General features: G+C 45.2%; 1 protein-coding gene across 5 annotated transcripts in view; it reads right to left on the bottom strand.

Moving 5' to 3' along the window:
- Positions 1-24,473, bottom strand: part of MAPK10 (mitogen-activated protein kinase 10) — a 794,060-nt gene that overhangs the window by 181,554 nt on the left and 588,033 nt on the right. For all 5 annotated transcript variants that reach the window (XM_069236167.1, XM_069236182.1, XM_069236175.1 and 2 more), the window contains one exon: positions 7,773-7,955. In XM_069236167.1, the coding sequence (XP_069092268.1) occupies positions 7,773-7,955 (183 nt within the window). The remainder of the gene's footprint in view (positions 1-7,772; positions 7,956-24,473) is intronic.

Here is a 24,473-nt window from a genome sequence, read left to right as displayed (position 1 = left end):
AAAACAATTGGCGTCGGGAATGAACACCAAAATCAGACATCTACATGGGCTTTCTCAATATTCTGAATGACCACGCTGACTCTCCCTCCCAGGTCTCACCGATGTTCCCATGACTACAGAAGATATGCTATGCTGTTCACAGGACTCGATTGACAGAGCAGCTAGTTATATGGGCTTTGGGTCGTCCACGCCAACCATTGTCTTTTTGACGAAACTGTTTCAGTCATTGGCTTCCGAATTTGTTAATCACATCTTGCCTCAAACTAAAGGAGCATTTCTCTGTAACCTGATGCTAAGGGCGACTAGGGTGTATTCTGTTACTTCCAAGGGAATGCTTTAATTGAACTTTAAGAGACACTACTTAACTATAAAGCTCTTTCTCTTCTCCTGCTGGTGACCTCCAACCTCTCCCTTTACCCTGTGGTTATTGCTCATCATTTCTTCCAACTGCTACTCTCTTTTGTTCCTCCTTTTAAGAAAAAAAATATTGTAGTTTTAAAAGCACAAACTTAACCGGAAAGTAGTGGAGAGCTTTACATTACACAAGATCAGCTTATGTTTTTATTTTAGGCACAAAGCTATTAAACGATTTGCCCAGATTCGCAGGATGTTGAACTGACGACGAGACTCGAACCTGGTTCCCCAGTTCCAAAGATGGCAGCTCTGGCAGTAATGCGTCACATCTACCGCCACAATCATTCCGCTTGGAACTTCTTGTTCCTCTGTCTATCATTTCCTCTCTTTGCTCCCTCCTACCATTCCCTTTCCCCGTTTGCTCTTTGTTCCGTTGCCAGCTTGCCACTCTTCCCTGCTGGCAGCTCCTAATTAGTGCCACCGGAAGCAGGTCTGTTGCTAAAGTCCCAGGGCCATCAAAGACTTCCCCTGCCAGAACCTGGTCTTTTTTTGTATTTCCTGGAAATAAAATGCTGTTTGTATTGAATGCTGCCTTGACTTTAACACAGTATTTTTGCTTCTATGTCACAAAAACGAAATAATGTCTATAGTGAGGGTTTCTTTGTCAACCAAACTTTATTTGATATAAAAAGAAATTGGCATGTCCTGAAAGCAAGGGATGTTTAACTATAGACAATTTTCAAATTCTTAAGTATGTCTGGCGTTAAAGTGCTTACGTTAGGACATTAAACCGAGACCTTCTGGCTTTGTCAATGCTTGTTTCGAGTGTACAAGTTTCACTTGCATGTCACAGATCTGGATCTTACCAGCCAGGATCTACCTTTATGCCAGCACAATCCATTTTTTGTCCTTCAAATTGAAATTAGCAGTGCTGCAAGTTATGTGACTCACGCCCATCCAATTTGGCGTGACCACCCATTTCAATGAAAACTCCTGCTTCTATCTAAAAAAATAACTAATCCACCATGTGCTTAGCATCAGGAGCGGCTCGCTGGGCTTTGCTGGGTTGGGTAGGCATGGGAGATGAGGAAGGGGGGAGCAGGGGGTGCGGGGTGAAATAATTATAAAAAACAAAAAAGGGAGACTGTGCCTGTGCCTTCTCTCTCCAGCCCGGCAAATGTGCTCCTGGGCTGGAGAGAGCCTACTGCACATGTATGTTTGGCCTGCCCGACACAGCAGGCCAAACATACATACCCACTGAGGTGCGGGTGCTATGCACTCCCCCTCAGTTCTCGTCATCCCTAATGCCCCGCCCTTTTACTGAAAATCATAATAAAACTAGATTATTATCGTTTTGTAGTAAAAGTTTTGCAGCTGCTGCTCCAGGCAGGAGGCCGACGCTCCTCCGCCATAGCGGAAGTGCTGCGCCTGCTTAGCATCACACAGGAGTTTCCTATGTTTTTGTTTTGTTATATGTAATTTTAAATCAATCATTTTGAATTGCAATATGATGCATTAGAGGTTTGGTAGATAGAGGCTGCCCTCACATGCAAGATGACAAAGAAATAGTTAAACACTTGCATGGACAGCATCTCCTCTATTGAGAAAGGTGAATGAACTTCATTCACTCGATGCACTTGACACACAGACAAGCCCAGTGTGTTACCAGGACTGCGCCATTGATTTCATGCAAGAAGGTTGTTCTTGACAGCAATACAGGAGGCCACATGTACAGAATCAATGCACTCTGGGAAACGGTGAAAAGAGCAAAAGACTTGCGACATTCTTTTGGAATCTGTGACTGAAAATCATTTGGATATTGAACATACATTAGTCTGGGGTTCAGCCTGCCTCTCTGAGTCAATGATACCGTTGTTGGAACACACAAACATTTTGTCAGTCTGCTTTGAAAGGGAAGCCACAAGTTAGGCAGTGTGCCAATAAAAATATAGGAGTGTTGCTCGAAGATGCATGTGTTTTGTGTACTTCATCCCCAGTGCCCTGTGATAGATCCTTCATCTGGTTTTTATCCCTTTGGGCCTGTTTTTCAAAGAATCTGGAAACTGTAAAAATCTACTGATCATAGATTTCTGCTTCAAGACTTACTTCCTTTTTTGCATTTCAGAGATGCCACACAAAATCCCCAGGGGTATGCATGGAGCAGTACGCTGCTCATAGATTTCCATACAGACTCCTGGTTTTTCTACACTTGGAAATTATGTTACCATGCATAGTTCTGCATTCCCCTACATCCTAGAAATACAGGGGGCTAAGATACATTTTTCCCATCCAAATTTCCTCGTTATTGCCATAGTCCAGTCGACTGGTGATGAAGGCCTGTGTCACAGTGCGTCTCATGTTTAGGGGTAGCCACTTGAAGATCAATCAATCAAGAAATTTGTATAGCGCGCTACTCACCCGGAGGGTCTCAAGGCGCTGGGGGAGGGGGGACCGCTACTGCTCGAACAGCCAGGTCTTGAGTTGCTTCCTGAAGGAGAGGTGGTCTTGGGTCAGGCGGAGGTGGATGGGGAGGGAGTTCCAAGTCTTGGCTGCCAGGTAGGAAAAGGATCTTCCTCCCATGGTGGCTTTTCTAATGCGTGGCACGGCGGTGAGGGCGTGGCTGGTCGATCGGAGCTGGCGGGTGGGAGTGTAGAAGGTCAGGAGGTTGTTGAGGTACCTGGGGCCCAGGTCGTGGAGGGCCTTGTGTGCGTGGGTGAGGAGACGGAACGTGATTCTCTTGCTGACGGGGAGCCAGTGCAAGTCTCTCAGGTGTCCGGAGATGTGGCTGTGACGGGGATGTCAAGGATGAGGCGTGCAGAGGCGTTCTGGATGCGTTGGAGTCTTTTCTGTAGTTTGGCCGTGGTTCCGGTGTAGAGGGTGTTACCGTAGTCCAGTCGGCTGGTGACGAGTGCCTGGGTGACCGTCTTCCTGGTTTCGGTGGGGATCCATCGGAAGATCTTTCGGAGCATGAGTAGGATGTTGAAGCATGATGATGAGACGGCGTTGACTTGTCTGGTCATCAAGAGGGAGGAGTCCAGGATGAAGCCCAGGTTGCGTGCGTGGTCCGTTGGTTTGGGTGCGCTGCCCAGGGCAGGGGCCACCAGGAGTCGTCCCAGGCAGAGGGTGATGATCCAAGGATGAGGACTTCCGTCTTGTCTGAGTTCAGTTTCAGGCGGCTGTTCATCATCCACTCGGCTACGTCTTTCATCCCTTCGTGCAGGTTGGTTCTGGCGGTGGCTGGGTCGTTGGTGAGGGAGAGGATCAGCTGGGTGTCGTCGGCGTAGGAGATGATGTTGAGGTTGTGTTGGCGTGCGATGGCTGCGAGGGGGCTGATGTAGACGTTGAAGAGGGTGGGGCTGAGTGATGATCCTTGTGGTACGCCGCAGCTGACTTCGGTGGCCTCGGATCTGAACGGGGGGAGGCGGACTCTCTGGGTTCTTCCGGCGAGGAACGAGATGATCCACTCTAGTGCCTTCTCTTGGATTCCGATGTTGCTGAGGCGCTGCACTAGGGTCCGGTGGCAGACAGTGTCGAACGCTGCGGAGAGGTCCAGGAGGATGAGGACCGCTGTCTCCCTGTTGTCGAGCAGGGCTCGGATGTCGTCGGTGGCTGCGATGAGGGTGGTCTCGGTGCTGTGGTTGGCTCGGAAGCCGGACTGCGAGTGGTCGAGGGATCCATTAGTCTCGAGGAAGGCGGCTAGCTGTCTGTTGACGGTCTTCTCGATGACTTTGGCAGGAAACGGGAGGAGCGAGATGGGGCGGTAGTTCTTGAGGTCGGTGGGGTCTGCTGATGGTTTCTTCAGGAGGGCACTGAGTTCGGCATGTTTCCAGCTCTCCGGGAAGGTGGCGGTGTTGAAGGAGCAGTTGATGATGTCCCGGAGATGGGGTGCGATGACTGGATCGGCTTTGTTGAAGACGTGGTGGGGGCATGGGTCGGTTGGAGAACTGGAATGGATGGTGTTCATCATCTGGATGGTGTCTTCGGTGCTGACCGGGGTCCAGGTGCGGGGGTGGTGTTGGGGGGCGTCGGTTTGGTGGTTGGGTGCGTGGTCTGTGCGCCGAAGCTGTTGTGTATGTCGGCGATCTTGCGGTGAAAGAACGAGGCGAGTGAGTCGCAGAGGTCTTGTGAGGGAGTGATGTTGTTGTTTCCGGCGCTGGGGTTGGAGAGCTCTTTGACGATGCTGAAGAGTTCCTTGCTGTTGTGTGCGTTGTTGTCTAGTCGTTCTTTGAATGCTGTCTTCTTGGTGGTGTGGATCAGCTGGTGGTGTTTGCGGGAGGCGTGCTTGAGGGCGGTCATGTTGTCTGTGGTCGGGTTTTTTCGCCAGGCTTTCTCGAGGGTGCGGCAGTTCTTCTTGGAGTTCTTGAGGTCGTTGTTGAACCAGGAGGCTTTCTTGCTGTTGGGCCTGGTGGGATGGGTTTTCAGAGGTGCGAGGTTGTCAGCGCAGTTGGTGATCCACTGTGTGAGGTTGTTGGCTGCTTGGTTGGGGTCCGCCGAGCTAGCGGGAGGGTTCTGGCTCAGTGATGTGGAGAGCTGGTCGGTGGTGATCTTGTTCCAGCTCCTGCGGGGAGCCTGTTGTGGGTGGTGGTGAGTCGTGGTTCTTCTGAAGCTGAAGTGGACGCAACTGTGGTCTGTCCAGTGGAGTCCGGTGGAGTGGCTGAAGGAGATGTACTTGCTAGAGGAGAAGACTGGGTCAAGCATGTGTCCGGCGTAGTGGTTGGGGGTGTTCACCAGTTGCTTGAGTCCGAGGTTGGCGAGGTTGTCCAGCAGGGTGGTGGTGTTGTTGTCGTTGTTGTTCTCCAGGTGGAAGTTGAGGTCCCCTAGGAGGATGTAGTCAGCGGAGGGGAGGGCGTGTGGGCTGTTGAAGTCTGCGATGTCTTCCCTGAATTGTGTGCGGGGTCCTGGGGGTCTGTAGATGAGGGTGCCTCTGAGTGTGGTCTTGGGGTCGGTGTGTATCTGGAAGTGGAGATGTTCGGCGGCTGTGAGGGTGTCGTCGGAGTTGGTCGTGATGCGGATGGTGTTCTTGTGGATGATGGCGATGCCTCCTCCTGTCTGGTTGACGCGGTCCCTCCGGGTGATCTTGTATCCGTCCGGGATGGCGATGGCGATGTCGGGCACTGAGGGGGCGTTCATCCAGGTTTCTGTGAGGAAGGTGACGTCTGGAGATGTGGTGTCGAGCAGGTTCCAGAGTTCCACGGCGTGTCTGTGGATAGAGCGGGTGTTGAGCAGGATGCGGCAGCGGGAAACGGGCGGCGAGGGGGAGATGGGGTGCGCAGGGAAACAGAGATTTAGGACCACAAACTGGGCAGAAAAAGGTGAGGGGAGCAGTACAAGGCAGCAAAAGGACACAGGAGTAAAGCAGCGGTCAGCGGTCTCACAGGGGCTGCGTGGCGGTGAGGGGAGCGACCTGCATGGTAAACAGGGTCAGAGGTCGCTCTCTCTACCGCTGCGGGGCCTCCATATGAGTGGGAGAGGGAGGGAGGAGCAGCTGGGAGGTGGGAGCGGGGCGGCCAATGGGGTGCGAGGGGGGCGGAGCTACGGGACGCGGCGGCGGGAAACAGGCGGCGAGGGGGAGACGCGGTGCGCAGGGAAACAGAGATTTAGGACCACAAACTGGGCAGAAAAAGGTGAGGGGAGCAGTACAAGGCAGCAAAAGGACACAGGAGTAAAGCAGCGGTCAGCAGTCTCACAGGGGCTGCGTGGCGGTGAGGGGAGCGACCTGCCTGGTAAACAGGGTCAGAGGTCGCTCTGATCTGACGTAGCATGCGCAAAGTGAGGAAGCAGGCAGAGGAGATGGCATTGATCTGTGATTTCATGGTGAGCTTGTTGTCAATGATGATTCCGAGGTTTCTGGCGTGGTCGGAGGGAGTGGGTTTGCACAACTATTTGAGCATGTATGTTGACCTTACAAGAGTTGTAGCATTTTTATTAGAATTAATTCAGATTTATTGTTCAAAAACCCTGAAATATTTACTCCTAAATAATTTTTGTATGAGTAAAACTTCTCAAGGGGCAGGGAGTGAGACTTTCAGGTGAAGAATACCACAAAAGTTTTGGATCCCCTACTGCCGCGCCCATTATTGGTGTTCACAAATTTTCCTCTGCCCATTTCTAGCCTATTAAAGTTCAGACGTTTACACCTCTCAGGGGCTGATGTAACTCCATTTCCAAAGAGAGATTGCAAATAAGAACCCATCCAAATTGGGGGCGGGTAAATGGTGGTTATAGGGAAAACAGTTTCTCAATGGGGAATAAAATCTCTTTCGAGAAAATATGTTACAAATAGAAATTGGACATAAGGAAGACATTTCCCCAAGCAGAAATGCACACTATGCACATTATGCAAGGGGTAATATCTGCTCATGTAATAAAATGAGAATGCACAAAGGTTTTCCAGGGGTACCCCTCCAAATTAGTGACTTTCTCTCCTTTCCAAGCATTCTCCTAGGACCCGCTGGGAATTCCAAAAAATCAAAAATGCACTCCACGTAGATAAAGAAGCAAGATGTAGGTGTGCAAAAAGATTTTGAAATGTGACCCTTTGTGACTTAAAGGGAACTAATATAAATGTACCTAGCAGCGTTGACCTCATGAGACGCATGAAATCCCACTTCGCACGTTTTTGAACCCCTGTGTGAAAACCCTTGCTTGTGGAAAATTCCAGGTAATTGTGCTTCAGTGTTTCAACTATTTTCTAATGTCATTATAAAATTCAGTTACTCATTATATTTAACTAGAATACTCTCTCGTGTTCCTTAGTCCCAGCAACCCCTAGATCGCAAATTATCTAATAGAGCACCTTGGGGACTGGTCAGCTGGAATTTCCACCCAGGTGCCATTAAAAAGAGCAGGGGTTTTCTTTGAAATGATATTCAGTTTTGGACACATTTCACCACTGATTGATAAAAATGTGTAGTGATGCTGCAGGCCTAATACATTCATGTGAAAGGTAAGTGTGACTAAAATGTGACCTATTTTTATACATTCTGTTTTTTTGTCTTCTGTAAATTGTCGCAACAACACATTAGAACTCAAGTGCCAGATTTAAGAAAAGTGGCGCTACATTACATGTAGCACCTCGTAAATAAATCAGGGCCTAGGTTTGGTCAAACACAGATCCTCCAACGAAGCCAAGGGAGAGTCTGCTATTGGATTTAATTGAGCATGGAGGAGGGTCCCCATTTCAACACGCCAACTCGAGCATAAAACCTGAAATAATACGTTAGAAACTTCGTGGTTACATATTTCTGCTTCAGTGGAAATTGTATTTTCTCCAATAATGCATTTAATTTCAACAATAACATTATTTCGTTTGAGACCCAGTGTCCTCTTTAGGAACCTAACGTCGTCTGTCACTAAAACCATAACAGAGCATTTCATCAAACTACAAAAAAAGAAAACTGAAGCCACATTCACCGTACCTTTGAGTTTGTTGTGCTCTGAATCAGCTGGAAATAAGGAGTCGGGAAAAAGTTTTGGGAACGTGAGGCCGGCGTACTTGGGCCGGTTCTCGACGTAATTCCTGACGGTGGGCTGAAGCTTCTTCATGAACTCTGGGCAGGGGGTTCCGAGCTGTTCGATCACTTTGTTCCATTGATCAATATCTGGTGGAAGGGATGTCAAGGAGAAACCAACACTGAACACCCCCGAAGCGGGGCCCACAAGTATGAGCACTAAAAACAAATGTACCTGAATAGTGGAGGTTTAAAACTATGTGGCTCTTTGAGCACGTTCTCCTCAATTTAACGTGGTTACGTAATCATCATTAAATATATACAGGATGATACAAAAACATTTCATTTAACAAAGAAAACAAAACTGTATTAAAAATTGGTAGCAGATGGTACAGTTAATATCATATAATATATACAGGATAATACAAAAACAATTAACAAAAAAAAAATATTAATTTTGTTTTAGCATATGTAAACAGTTTTCATGTATACCTGACTGTTTGCATGTCCGTAACTGTAGACCACGCAGTGGGAGTGCTAACCCGCGCGAGCAGTAGATGGTAGCTGTAGACTCCTGAAGACAGGGAAGGCGCCATGTTATGCAGCGGCCTAACACTTGATGAAGCAGAAAATGAAGGTTTTCATTTATTGGCGCTTAAACGTAGTACTGCAATAATCATGTGTGACTTTAACCGAACTAATAAAGATTGTACGGGGACAAAATGTGCCCTCAGAGTAGTTTGCCAACATTTATAAGCGTGCTTTATATAACGTGGTGTATTAGAATTGCACTAATCCGACATAATCGTAAACGTGTGCTATAATTTGCTTGCTTGAAATGCTTTAGCTTAGCATTACTTTAGTGGAGGCTTTGGCCTAGTTGCCTGGTCTCACGGTTTAGATGCTCGTATTTTTCCAATGTGCTAATAAACGTGTATTTTAGCTTGAAGCTGTACTTTTCCACTGAGATCGTTCACATGCTTATCTTAAAGTTTCGTGCCAGCTTGGCATTTTTCTCTTTGCTCCAAGGTCGATCTGCAGGTGCGGACAATGGAAGCTCTGAAAGTGAGCTAATTGGTATAAAATGTTGCAACTTGCGTACCCATCTCCAAGGATAATGTATGCTTAAGTAAAAGCTTGAGAACTGTCGTTTTTGATTGGACAATTTGAAGCTAACCTATGAACCCTCCAATGGAAGACCCTACTGGATTTGAACTGTTGTCTATAAAACCCAGGTGCACGAAGAAGAAAGTAGCTATTACCAGCTCGATACCCGCCATTTTGCAGACTTCGTAGCTATTATGGCCCACCTTGCTGCGACGCCATTTTGAAAGAGATTCTGATGCTTTCTCTAATCGAGAGAAAGAGACTTTAAATGATTCTTGCCCTAGAGACTTTAACTTTGATCCCTTTGCATGAAGTAGTAGTTTATCTTGCCGCCGTGAGGAAATTGCCCCGTCCACCCCTGCCCCTTTGCCCCGTCCCATGCTGATCGAAACGGGTCCCATGCTGATCGAGAAACGGTACCTGTGAGACGAAGACTTCCTTGAATGCTGATCGTAATTGGTAAATATGAAAGGAAATTGTAAAATTGCATTGTGTTTCTTTTAGGTAACCAACTGCTGATTTTTGACAAGATCCCTAGTTAGGAGTTTTTCCAAATTAATGTTGCTAAATTGTTTTGCATGAAGTCCCACATGCCGATGCTAATTTGAGGTTAGATGAGGATTCCTTCTGTTGCACGATGCAATTTGAGACCTTGTTATGCTGACTAAATGTATGCAATTAGCTCGTTACAGATCATAGTATTAGTGATTTGCATTGCTATTATCGAATGCCTTGTTATTCAAATGCTGCATAGATTGCACTTGTTTCGCCGCTATGGACAGCTATTAATGTTCATTTATGTTTATCATTTGGTGTTGAGACACATTTATATTGTGCTAGCGTTGTTAATATAGGGAAATAAATTCACTAACTTTGAATAAACTGGTGTGGTTATTCCTGACTGAAAGGTCAGGGTTCGCCGAAATGTATTCTGGATTAATTGTTAAGTGTTATGTTGATCAGGGCATTGCTTATGTTCGTTATTGATTATTGATCTAACGAAATTGACTGATTAAGGGTGTCGTGGGTCCCACTTAGCCAAAAGATTCATCGGCCCAAAAGAGCGTCCCAATACAGGTAAAATTACTAGTACGGAACGCTCTATCAGTAGATGGTAGCAGAGGACGGTTTCGCCTTTTGGGACCCCGTATTGTTAAAGTACATGGTGTTGAATTAACGATTACGCCCTTTGAGACCCCACTCGAGAAGTTGAATTAGTTTTTTTGGGTAAAACAGATTGACAGAATGATGATGGGCTAGGTCCACCGTGACTTTCCCGGGGTCTCGGAGCTTGCGAATGAAGAGAATGGAGGTGTGGAATCGGCGTTGGCGGTACTAGTGATGGTATGAGTGAAGTTAGGGTTTTGCGCTTGCACAGCTTATTGCCGCAGATTGTGTGAAAAGGTTGCGAGGATTTTTTTTCTTTTTTAGAGTATAGCGGAGGTGCGACTCCGAGTGTAGAAGTAGAGAAGTCGTCGAACTTCATAGAAAATAGAGGAGGTGCGACTCCGAGTGTGAGAGTAGGGAAGTCGTCGAACTTCATGTGCGTGTGGCGCTTTGTGCATAAAAAGGTCCACGTGGTTGTTGTTGTTGAGACGGGCCCTGCGAGGTCAAGAGACTCCGGAGTATGTTGTTTTATGTTGTGGTCTGGGCGGTTTAGTAGGTTGATCGGGCGTGGTCAACGAGTCGGTACGTGTGTTAAGGGAGTGAAAGGAACTTCGACTTCGGGCTTTGACAAAATTCTAAGTGCACTAGAATAGATCATTGACAAGTTGAGAGTAGGTCTGCGGGTCAGATTTGCTTGCGAACGTGGGGACCGAGAAAGATGGAATAACTGCCGAGGCTAGTGAAAAATCCCTAAGGTCCTGAAGCGACTGTGTTACCCTTCCTGTAGTAAACCGTCAGATCTGTTTTAGTTTTTGTAGCTCGCGATACATGCAAGAAGTTGTTACGAGAGGAGCTGAGTGAAGGAGGACTAGCCGCGAGGCTTTGTCAGCCGCAGTGTGTGAGTGTGACGTCACTAGGAGCCGCGCTGGGATAGGTTGGTTGCAGAGAAGGGTCGCGCACGGATTGGACGCAGTCCGTGGGGCTCGATTGGAAGGGGAAAGGCAAGCGAAGAGTATTCCGGGAATTAAAGTCACCTATTGATTACAAACTTTGTGAGATAAAAGACGAGAAAATGAAATTTTTTAAAGCATTAAGGAGTGCGATGAAGGGGGAGTCTTACATTAAAGCGAGCGTAGGAGAAGAGACGCCACCCGAAGGTACACCAGCTTACATTGTAATGGAGGAAAAAGGGGTAGCTCCGTGCCTTTGGCTAAAACAATGGCACAAGCTGACAGAGAAGCATGGGAGCGTAGCATTCCCGATCCATGGGACATTCAATATAAGGATTCTAGAGAATTTGAGATTCACGATGTACGACATGAAGGTACCTCCAAGGCCAGCACAGTTTGAGGCTCTAGCAATTTGGGAACTGATGGCTAGACAGCAACAGCAAAATAAGTTCGAGAGCAGGATAAGAAAGGTAGAAAAGACACTAGCGGACGCTAGGTGGGATAATGCACAGAAGGTGTGGAGGTCAGATGTACTGCAGGGGATAAAATTGTTTCCCGCAATTACTAAGGAAGAAGAGGAGACAGGTAAGAAAGCTACCTGTAAGACAAACAGGAGGTGTTCCAAGGATAGAGAGGACGAGGAAAAGTTGAGAAGGGAAGAGGAGTTAGAGGATGAGGAGTTGATCAAGCAATTGCTGAACGACCGTCCACCACCGTATGCAGAGAGTGGACAAGGTCCAAGTACCAGTTCTGCCCCTCCGGCATCGGTACAGAACGGTGAAAGTCAGAGTTCAGGAGCATCATCGGGATCTAAGGACCCGAGTCTACTGTTCACCCCGCAGATACCGCAGGTTAGGAGAATATATCCAGATGTGCCCATGTTGAAACCAGCAGAAAATTATCAGCCGCAGATGCCAGGGTACTACAGCAGTGACAACGGTGCAGGAATGATTCTAGATCCAACCGTAAGGGGAGTACAGAATGGTCACAACCCGACATTGGCACAAGCCGAATCAACTCAGTTTCTGATGCCTCAAAAGCAGATGCAGGGGGGAAATGCACATGCTCAGATGACGGGGAGTCAGATGGGCATGCCGGCAATGATGACCCATAGTGTGGGAATGAACATGTCTCAGAACTTGGGAAATGGACAAAACCCAGATGCGATATCACTACCCATTACTGTAGGTCCACCAATACCTCTGTACAGTCAGCCTAACTTAGGTATGAGCGGTCAGGGATCAATGCTGCAGAATGGGACAGAAAGGAGGTGCATAGAAAACACTCCAGGGATAACTCCAATAGCGGCTCAGCCAACTGGACCCGGATCCTTGATGGAGTTTAGTCCCATATGTGCTCAGTCAACACTGGTGAGGTCGAGTCCCCCACTGGTGATACCGCTGTCATCGAACACTGAAAAGTTGCCGCAACCATCAATGGCAGTCGATGTGAATGCTACACTGATGGGGTTGAATGCACAACAGCTGACACAGTGGTTCAACAGTCTGAATTCCACACAAAGCTCAGCCAGTGGGAAGTGAGAAGACTATCTGAATAGGGTCAGGTTGAACATGGAAGCACAGGAATTGGTGGAAGGGACTATGGGTGTGAATAGGTTAGAGTCCTACTCGGAAGAAGAGCTGAGATACCTATGTCCAAGGATTACGAAAGAAGTGAACAAGGTACATAAAAGCTTGCAAGAAATAGCTGACAAAAACGGGGTTGATATAGACAAAACAAAACACTTGAGCAGGAGCTACAGATTGGATTTTGGGACCACAGATTTTGAACACATGAGGTCGGCAGGCATGAAGGCGCACCTTAGAGAATTGCTGCAGAGTGCACAAGTGTGGAGGTGCTTAGACAAGTGGGAAAGCAGGTGGGTAAAGAGAAAGGAAAAGAGGAGGGACAGTGCTACAGAGCTCAATGAGAAAAGACCACAGAGTAGCGAGGCAGTAACCATGTTACCAATGAGGGAGACAGCAGGGGGAAAATTAATACATGTACCATGGCACAGAAGCGACATTCAGTCTTTTACGGATGATTTTCCCAAACTGAGAGAGAAGCCGATTGAATGGTATCAACAGACTGATAGGTTTGTGAAGCTTGCAAAATGTCTTTGGGAAGACTTGAACACTCTCTTTGAGATTGTGGTTCCAGCAGATTTGTGGGAGGATTGCAAAAGAGCTGTAGGTTGGCCGACAAGTGAACCAGAGAGAGACAGGGATACGGGTGCACCATCGCCTATGGTGATGAGCCTGTACTATAAGGTGATTGAGCATTTGAAGACGAAGGTTGCCGCGAAAAATGTGGATTGGCAGAAGATCGATCGAACGGCCCAAGAGGCTAAAGAGTCGATTCATAGTTACTATGAGAGGTTGTTGAAGGCGTTCAAGAACTACAGTGGCACGGAAACAATAGAGGCGAAGGACATGCTTCATTTTGTGTTTAGATTTGTGGAAGGGCTGAGGCCAGAGATAAGTCAGATGATAAAGTCGCATTTGATTTGTTGGCAGTCGAAACCTATTGATGAGGTGTTGAATTATGCGAAATACTGTAGCGACGAAATTGAAGTGAAACAGAAAAGGTTGAAAGAGAAGGTGATGATGATGCAACTTAAAGCAGCTCAGACAGGTCTGCAAGGTTTGCAAGGGATGCAAGGGTTCCAACAGCAGGTACCGCAACCGCAGCCGCAGCTGCAGGGAAACATGGCGTTTCAGCCACAGGCGAGAGGCAGAGGCAGAGGAGGTTTTGTGAATAATGGTCCGGATTTGAACACTGTTGTGAATGGTGTGCAGGCAATGAAGAAGGTGATGCCGTGTCACGTGTGCGGAATCGTCGGTCATTGGAAACGCGAGTGCCCGATGGTGGTGCAGGAAGGTGCAGGTGCAGGTGTTGGTCAGCAAAACAATGATGTCAATGCATTTCAGACAATGAGGGGACCGAAAATGAGAGGTCCAAACCCAAATTTTCAAACCGTAAATCAGTTGCAGGGATTACAACCTATGCAGCCGCAGCAGATGCAGATGCCCCGTATGCAGATGACGCAAATGCAGCCAATGCAACAGCAGTTACCCATGGTACATAATCAGCAAATGCAAATACCTTTGGCACCAATGAGTCAGCAGCAAGTGATGGTTCCTCCACAGGTCTCGGGTCAGGTAATGAGTACAAATGGCACCGTACAACAGTTCCCATTACACAGTGAGAGTGGAATAAACAATGTATGGGAGAGTGAAAGTTCAGAAGAAGAAGGAAATTGTGTGCTTGCAGCATCCTTGGAGGTTGATCAAAAGGGTCCGTACGTAGAGGGAAGAGTCATGGGTCATCGTGTTTCATTCTTGGTTGACACAGGAGCTACACGTTCAACCGTTAAGAGCAGTGAAGTACCAAATTTGCCACTCTCAGGGAGGACAGTTCAAGTGGTGGGAGTAGCAAACAGGCACCTGACGAACCCAATAACAGATCCGGTACCAGTCAGCATCGGTAACTATCAAGTGGTGCATCAGTTTGTGGTATGTGACTCAAGCCTGATAGCACTGTTAGGGAGAGACTTGTTGTGCAAATTGGGTTGTTCGATTATGTGTTCGAACGAGGGAATAACAATTCAGACGAGCAGTGATGGGGAAGAAGAGGACAGTGTAGAGGGGGATGAGATGGGAACTGTCGATGAAGAGTATCCTCTGATTTGTCTTTTCCCGATGATAACTGAAGAAGATATTCCAGCTGAATTACGGGAAACAGTCGGAAAGGAAGTGTGGGATATGACAGGGAAGGAGGTGGGATTGATGAAAGGAGTGGAACCAGTGAAAGTGACTGTAAAGCCCAATGCAATCTTTCCCCAGACCCCACAATACCACATGGCACAGGACACCCTCATGACAGTTGCCCAACTTATTGACGAATTTGTAAAACAGGGGGTACTGAAAGAAGTGTTAAGCAGTCCATGTAATTCACCAATAATGGGACTAATAAAGCCAAGTGGGAAGGTCCGACTAGTGCAGGACTTGAGGAAAATAAATGACATCATAGTCAAGTGTTGCCCTGTCGTACCAAATCCAGCTGTGATAATGTTTCAAGTCCCTTGCGATGCCGAATGGTTCTCAGTCATCGACTTGTCACAAGCATTCTTTTCTGTGCCTCTTCATGAGGACAGCCAATTCCTCTTTTGTTTCAAATTCCTAGACAGAGTGTACAGTTGGTGTCGAATTCCTCAAGGGTTCTCTGAGCCACCGTCAATCTTCAATCAGATTCTAAAGAAAGATTTGGAAGCATTAGAATTGCCATTCGAGTCAACCCTAGTACAGTACATTGATGACTTACTGATTGCATCAAAGACAGAAAGTGGCTGCACAGCCGATACCATTGCTCTGTTGAACCATTTGGGAAGGAATGGACACAAGGTGTCTCCTTCCAAATTGCAGTTCTGTCAGAAGAAAGTGAAATACTTGGGTCACCAAATAGAGAAAGGGTCACGGAGAATAATGAAGGAAAGAATAACGAGTGTACTTCAAATGAGTCCACCCAAGACAAGGAGGGAGTTGAGGAAGTTCCTGGGAATGGTGGGCTACTGTCGTCAGTGGATTCCCAACTTCTCGACTCTAGCAAAGCCTTTACTGAAACTGACCCAGAAGGATGCCTTGGATCAAATTGAGCTGAAAGGAGATGAGATGGATGCTTTTATTGAATTAAAGGAATGCATGTGCAGGGCTCCAGCTTTAGGTATGCCTGATTACACAAAGCCTTTCACATTGTTTTGCCATGAACGTGATGCATGTTCTTTGTCTGTCTTGACTCAAGCCCATGGTGGCGTAAACAGACCAGTAGCGTATTTTTCAGCTACTTTGGATCCGGTCGCAGCAGCACTTCCAGGGTGTTTGCGCGCCGTAGCAGCAGTTGGTATCAGCCTCACTCAGAGTGAAGGAATAGTGATGGGACACCCAGTAACAGTCATGGTCCCTCACTCAGTTGAGATACTTTTGACCCGCTCCCGAACGCAACACATGACTGGAGCAAGACTCACAAGGTATGAAACGATAATTCTGGGCTCACCGAACGTGCAGCTGAAAAGGTGCACTACGTTGAATCCAGCAACCTTGCTTCCTGGTGAAAATGCTGAAATTGAGAGCGCTGAAGACGTCGAGCATGACTGCCTTCAGGTGACTGAATTTTGCACAAAACCTCGACCTGACATTAAGGATACTAAGCTTGATGAAAATGACCAAATTGTTTTCGTTGATGGTTCATGTCTAAGAGATGGGATGGGAATTTTGAAAGCAGGATATGCTGTATGTACTGTAACAGGTGTCTTGGAAGCGGGCTGGCTTCAAGGAGTCTATTCTGCACAAGTAGCAGAACTTGTAGCCCTTACAAGAGCATGTCAACTGTCTGCATTGATGAAAGTCACCATTTACACTGATAGCCAGTACGGGTTTGGGATTGTGCACGACTTTGGCCAACTATGGTCACAGAGAGGTTTCCTGACTTCTTCAGGATCCCCAGTGAAAAACGGGGAGAGAATAAGGGAATTGTTACATGCCATTCAAATGCCAGCCGAAGTTGCAGTGGTAAAGTGTAGTGCTCATACAAAAGGACAGGACTATGTTTCTCTGGGAAATGCATATGCGGATCAAGTTGCAAGATTTTGTGCCTTGAACTGTATATTACTCAGGGATGAATGGAATTCAATAAATGAACCAGAACTCGAACCAGCTGAAGCATTTGCCTTGAAAGTTGTAGATACAATAGATGAATTAAAAGCACTACAGAATAACGTCAGGGAGGATGAAAGAGATTCCTGGATTAAATCACAATGTATAAAGAGACCAGACGAGTTATGGGTTTCAAATGAGGGAAAATTTGTTTTGCCAAACAGTCTCTTATCACAGCTTGCGCGGTTTTATCATGGGCAAGCTCACCTAGGGAGAGATGCCATGATAAGATTATTCAAAACTGATTGGTTTAACCCCAGATTTCGGCAAGCTGCAGAAGCAGTTTGCCATCGATGTGTCACTTGCCAGCAGATGAACCCGGGGAAGGGAACAGTTGTGAACGCGAGCCACATTGGTAGAGCAAGTGGCCCGTTTAGTCGAATGCAGATAGACTTCATTGAGATGCCTGTGCATGGAGGTCTAAAGTATTTGTTGGTGATTGTGTGCATTTTTAGTCACTGGATTGAGGCATACCCCACACGTAGAAATGACAGCCTTACAGTTGCAAAGCTATTGTTGAGAGAGTTGATACCACGTTTCGGATTCCCAATCTCTTTAGAATCAGATAGGGGAAGTCACTTCAATAACGAGGTGATAAAGTTACTCTGCGAAGCGCTGAACATTGAGCAAAAACTGCATTGTAGCTATCGCCCTGAAGCATCAGGACTGGTGGAGCAGATGAATGGTACACTGAAATCAAGAATGGCGAAAATATGTGCATCGACAAATTTGAAATGGCCTGACGCATTGCCCTTGGCGCTAATGTCAATGAGAAACACCCCTGATAGAAAGACTGGATTGTCTCCGCACGAAATCCTCATGGGCAGGGCCATGAGACTTCCTGCAGTTCCCGCAAACGCGCTTTTGAATATTACAGATGATATGGTGTTAGACTACTGCAAGGGTCTGGCTGACGTGGTTCGCTCTTTCTCTCACCAGGTGGAAGCAACCACCTTACCACCGATCCAAGGTCCAGGACACGCACTGAAAGCAGGTGACTGGGTCGTGGTAAAGAAGCACGTGAGGAAGTCGTGTCTGGAACCCCGTTGGAAAGGTCCTTTCCAAGTGATCCTGACGACAACTACCGCTGTGAAGTGTGCGGGGGTTCCCAACTGGATTCACGCCAGTCACACAAAGAAAGTGTGTGTCCCACAGATGAGGAAGTTGAAGCGCTGAAACTGCCAGTGCCTGATAAAGCAGTGCTGAGTGCTGAGACAGAACAAAACCGAACTGAAAGCGAACAGGCAGAAACAGGAGAGAGAGAGATATTCTCTGAGAACGAAGAGACTAACTCACTTGGGGAAGACCAAGGAGAAAGTTCAGACAGCGACGAAGCAGCTGAAGGTGACAAAGAACCTGAAGCCGCTGAGGGTAGCAAAGAGCCTGAAGCAGCTGAAGGTGACAAAGAACCTGAAGCAGCTGAAAGTGATACAGAGCCTGACGAAAGTAAAGGTGACGAAGGGCTCGAAAAAGGTGAAAAAGCAGGAGAGCCTGATCAGAGGAGGGCTTTCCCAGAAGCAGACGATTCAGAAAAAGAAAAAGAGAACGTGATTGATTCCCCAAAAGGAGGGGACAAGGCAGAACAGACCGAAAAGGTTCAAGCTTCCACAGAAAAGGTCGCAGGTCCATCAAATGGACATGGTGCAAAGAGGAGACTAAGTATATCACCAGTAAAACAAAGGACTGAAGAAAGTTTGAATGACGGAGAAAGGCCAAAAGTGAAAGAGAAAAGAAAGGAAGTAACTGTTGTGGTACCATCCTCAAGTGAAGGAAAAGACTTGGCCAAAGAGGAAAGTACCAGCGAAGCAGAATCGAAAAGAGAAGCAAAATTGAAAAGGAAAAGGATACCGAATAGGAGATATTCCGGTCCAGAATGGGCATATGCAGTCAATGACGATTGGACCGACGAGTTTGTATCTCTAAGCCTCGAGAACGAAGAAGAAGAGATACCAATAGAAAAGAAAAGTTTTATGAACTCTGTTGATTGAAGGGTGATAAATGATATCGCTTGCTACAATATAACGTGAAACAAACAACCAGCTGAGACATCGCTAAACCGGATGAGACACTTGCTGAACTGATAAAGACTGAGTTATTGCCAAATTGAGACAAATGCTGCTAACCGATAAGTGACTGGCCTCTTGAAGGAGACTGTGTGAACATTGCGCTCGTTCAGCTTCGTAACTGAATTGCTAAATAGTTTCATTTATAGGTGCTTCTAGCTCTCTGATTCTATACAGATCATGACGCAAAACAGTAGAAAGAAATATTGTAAATATGTGTGTATAGGCTTAATAATTGCATGTGTACTAATAATAATGGCAATAGTGCTTGCAATGCATGGAAAGAGTGAGAATGAGAAAATTGACGCTTCTACTTTTGCTCCTGTTACTGTCACTGAACTAACCGCATTGAAAAGACTAGAATTAGATGAGAGACACTTGCATGATAAGAAAGAGCTTTCGTATAACGTTTTCTATCGCTTGCTAACAGAATATGTTGAGACTATGGATGCGAAGGATTGTTACGTGTGTACACAGATACCGACATCAGTAAAGGAAGGGGTGACTTATCACCACATGCCTCTTACATACGGGATTACATGTAGTATAGTAATGTCTAGGTTTTATGGTCAAACTAACATACAGTATTTTTACTCAAATTACGATGTTACCTTTGCATATGTTCCTATAATAACGCAGCTAAGCCAGATTGCTAAAGATTGGGATGCTAAAATAATGAGGGAATTTTTCGAGCCAATGCAACCTTTTGAAACGGCTCACGCTCATAGGGAAAACTTTACCTGCTCGCTCTCTGCAGTAGAAATAAGCTTTTTAGATCGCACAGATGATAGAAGGGCACAAATGAAGGCGAAATTAGAAAAAGAGCTACATAAGAGGACTTCAGTAGATAATTATGATTTTGCTGCTACAAAGACACAAGGGAAAATAGCTTTAGATGCTTGGCATGTAGGGAAATTTTGTATATATCGAGGTGAATCTTATTATGATAACATTTTTGTAGGAGCGAGTGAGTGTAAACACACGTTTATCTTTAAGGCCAAATGGACATTCATGATGAACGGACTCGACCCTGTCATTCCAGGTGTATATTACATTTGTGGGTATAATGCCTATTATCGTCTTCCAAAGGGATGGTGGGGGAGATGTTATTTGGGTATAGTGTTCCCAAAGGTTTATCAACTGGATGACCTATCGATGATTCAAAAGACATCTGGATCCCATCGTATCCAGAAAAGAGAGACCGCAGCTGCTGTGGTAGGAGATATATTTGGAGCCATGATTCCTTCATTGGGAGTTGTGTTGAATTCCATAAAAATAAGAAAGTTGTCTACTATAGTGGATAACATGTTGACAAAGTTTTCAGGTGCTATAATCCTGATAGATGCTGAACTTGCAGCGGAAAGAGCTATGACTCTTCAAAATAGGCTTGCTTTAGACATTCTTTTAGCAAAGGATGGCGGTGTTTGCAAAATGCTTGGTGCACGACACTGTTGTACGTATATTCCTGATAACAGTGTGAAAATTAAAATTATGCTTGCTAATCTAACAAAAGAGAGTGCAGACTTGAAGGAATTGAAAGAACCAGGAGTGTGGGAGAAGGTTGGAAAAGGACTTGCTTCAGTGGGAAATTGGCTTGGGGGAATTTGGAATGGAATATTACTGAAAATAATACAGGGAATATTAATTGTACTGATTTGCATATTTGGAATTTGGGGAATAAAAAGGGGAATAATAATGATTATGGAAAGAATTAAAAGACGGAAGGAAGAGAAAATAATGAAAAGAATGGCAGAAGAATACAAAGCGAAAACTAGGGGAATTAAAAGGAAAAGGGAACTGACAGAATTTTAATGGAATAAAATTTGTGGGCATGATTTGGTGTGATGACAAGTAGTCATCAGAGGAGGGATTGATGAAGCAGAAAATGAAGGTTTTCATTTATTGGCGCTTAAACGTAGTACTGCAATAATCATGTGTGACTTTAACCGAACTAATAAAGATTGTACGGGGACAAAATGTGCCCTCAGAGTAGTTTGCCAACATTTATAAGCGTGCTTTATATAACGTGGTGTATTAGAATTGCACTAATCCGACATAATCGTAAACGTGTGCTATGATTTGCTTGCTTGAAATGCTTTAGCTTAGCATTACTTTAGTGGAGGCTTTGGCCTAGTTGCCTGGTCTCACGGTTTAGATGCTCGTATTTTTCCAATGTGCTAATAAACGTGTATTTTAGCTTGAAGCTGTACTTTTCCACTGAGATCGTTCACATGCTTATCTTAAAGTTTCGTGCCAGCTTGGCATTTTTCTCTTTGCTCCAAGGTCGATCTGCAGGTGCGGACAATGGAAGCTCTGAAAGTGAGCTAATTGGTATAAAATGTTGCAACTTGCGTACCCATCTCCAAGGATAATGTATGCTTAAGTAAAAGCTTGAGAACTGTCGTTTTTGATTGGACAATTTGAAGCTAACCTATGAACCCTCCAATGGAAGACCCTACTGGATTTGAACTGTTGTCTATAAAACCCAGGTGCACGAAGAAGAAAGTAGCTATTACCAGCTCGATACCCGCCATTTTGCAGACTTCGTAGCTATTATGGCCCACCTTGCTGCGACGCCATTTTGAAAGAGATTCTGATGCTTTCTCTAATCGAGAGAAAGAGACTTTAAATGATTCTTGCCCTAGAGACTTTAACTTTGATCCCTTTGCATGAAGTAGTAGTTTATCTTGCCGCCGTGAGGAAATTGCCCCGTCCACCCCTGCCCCTTTGCCCCGTCCCATGCTGATCGAAACGGGTCCCATGCTGATCGAGAAACGGTACCTGTGAGACGAAGACTTCCTTGAATGCTGATCGTAATTGGTAAATATGAAAGGAAATTGTAAAATTGCATTGTGTTTCTTTTAGGTAACCAACTGCTGATTTTTGACAAGATCCCTAGTTAGGAGTTTTTCCAAATTAATGTTGCTAAATTGTTTTGCATGAAGTCCCACATGCCGATGCTAATTTGAGGTTAGATGAGGATTCCTTCTGTTGCACGATGCAATTTGAGACCTTGTTATGCTGACTAAATGTATGCAATTAGCTCGTTACAGATCATAGTATTAGTGATTTGCATTGCTATTATCGAATGCCTTGTTATTCAAATTCTGCATAGATTGCACTTGTTTCGCCGCTATGGACAGCTATTAATGTTCATTTATGTTTATCATTTGGTGTTGAGACACATTTATATTGTGCTAGCGTTGTTAATATAGGGAAATAAATTCACTAACTTTGAATAAACTGGTGTGGTTATTCCTGACTGAAAGGTCAGGGTTCGCCGAAATGTATTCTGGATTAATTGTTAAGTGTTATGTTGATCAGGGCATTGCTTATGTTCGTTATTGATTATTGATCTAACGAAATTGACTGATTAAGGGTGTCGTGGGTCCCACTTAGCCAAAAGATTCATCGGCCCAAAAGAGGGTCCCAATACAGGTAAAATTACTAGTACGGAACGCTCTATCACACTCTCACGTGTTTGTGGAAGGTTAACGCTCATGCATTAACCCGTAGTCCATATAAACCGAGTGGCCCGCTGCTGTGGCACAGCAGAGCGGAGTTTGGGAAATACTTTAATAACACGAATGAGCGAGGTTTTCAATGGCATTTTGGATTTCCTGGTAGGTTCTAGTGCTTTTAAACCCTAGCGCATAGGCTGGCCTTAAAGATAACGATGGTTGTGTGCTTCTGTCTGACTTCTGCCTGCCTCTAAAAATGCAGTCATCTTTGCAAGACCAGCATCTAATCAGCATTTCCCCAGTTGGCTGCTGGCTAGGTGGTCGCACTCAGAACAAGATGGACGTGACCCAACCATGTCCCCCTGACTCCATTTCAGTCACGCTCTCCTACAATAGGGTGCTGGTTTGAACATGTTTCTTGCTAGGGCTGATATTGGTTCACGCACTTCTTACTGAAAGAGGAGGTCAAACATCTGCAATGTTGCTGTGCATTTTTCACAGCTAGTAATAGGGAGGGCCACTGGAATTATGTGGGAGGGCACAGTATGCGGCAGGTTGCCTAAATCATACAGCATGAAAGGGCAAGTTATGAGGCATAATGCAGCACATTTTGTTCTATCATTACTTCACTATTTTGTCGTTTTTTCACATATTGAAAAGATGTAGAAAACGCCACAGATGCAAAATGGCGCAAATCCAATGTCCCCAGTTACAGGTCAGATCATAATTGAAAAAACTATTGAATGACATAAATATCATGCCATAAATAAGGTGTCCAAAAAGTATGCCCTTAAGAGGCGATATTTTTGTAAATAATATTTAGAGAGCAATCATTTTATTTTGTCAGACAATATTTAGGCATTGATACCATGCCTTCAGAACTCTTTAATTTAAAAAAATCTAAAATGCAGTTAGGAAAATGTCTAACAAGAAACAGCATAAACTGATAAAGGCAAAAAACTCTGGAGCTTGACTGGCCTCTGTCCCTGACCAAACTACAAACCATTCCCTGTGTTTTAAGCTATAGCTTTTTTAGTTGTTGTCACCATTTTTATATAGTTCATTTTCAAACCGACACATTTTTAATCAACCAATACAATGGAGTCCTCTCTGCATGGCTGTAAATTCACCTAAACGCCAGGGGCAGCAGAAATTGCATGACACACCGTTCATTCCCGATGACGTAACACAACTGAGCTCCTATCTCAGCCCCTCCATTTAACCACCTGCTGTGCGCTGCTAAGTGAATATGAGAAGTGCAGTGAGTGACAACTAGAGAAAGTATTACTCAGCACTAATGGAAGCACGAGATGTTCCAGCTGATAAACCAGGGACATAGGTAAACACACTGAAAATGATAACTCAAGACATAAGAGGACAAACAGCTAATAACAGGAGGGTTGGCAATCATGCAATAAGCCTGAGGTAGGCACAGCTAATGAAAATGTCCTCAGCAGTGGGGGCAATCAGATTCTTTTAAATCACACAGGGCTACCATCTCAGATCAATCCAAGGGGGGTTTACAACTGTGTGACAGAACTTGTAAACCTCGCACAGCAAATAGAGATCAAAGACACTAACAAAGCAGATCACATCCACATTCCTACAATAATACCAAAAGAAAAATAATAAATTGGTGTTAAAAGAAAAACTATAATAACATCACAAGAAAGTAACCCCTCCACGCTGGAGGGGCTGGGGTTTAATACCAACCCACAAAGCTGACTCCTCTCTGAAATTGACAAACCTTCAACATTCAGAGGAAATATTGTATTAATGTTATTAGATACACTGTAAATTGCAGAAATACCACTGTAATTTCATAGAAAAAATAATATTTATTCAATATGACAATGTTCAGGATTCAGATAACACACCTCATAAATCACATTTCATATACATACATAATTAAAAAAAGATAAACATGAAAACTCAATTTGGCCCATCTCTTTAAATAAAGTGCACCTTGCTATTTCTATACAGTCTGTGTGACATGGCGTTTCGATGGAATTACCGGCTACAGGGATAGTGACTGCTGGGGTCAGCCATAAACCATGTCTGTGATTGCTTTTTGAGAAAGCATACCCTTTTTTAATGCAGCTCATTCTTTTAAAATGAAATAGGACTGCCTTCTAAGGAAAAGTTTACTTTTTTGTTTGTTAAGAGTTGACCGTGCATCCCTGGACCACTGCCTACTCTTCAACAAACATTGAGGTGTTGATAAAATATAAATGTTTTGTGGCCAGATTTCGGGCGGAAAACATTGATA

This window comes from Pleurodeles waltl, chromosome 1_2, assembly GCF_031143425.1.
Source record: "Pleurodeles waltl isolate 20211129_DDA chromosome 1_2, aPleWal1.hap1.20221129, whole genome shotgun sequence".
Classification (NCBI taxonomy): Eukaryota; Metazoa; Chordata; class Amphibia; order Caudata; family Salamandridae; genus Pleurodeles; species Pleurodeles waltl.
This window is presented reverse-complemented; position numbering and strand designations above follow the sequence as displayed.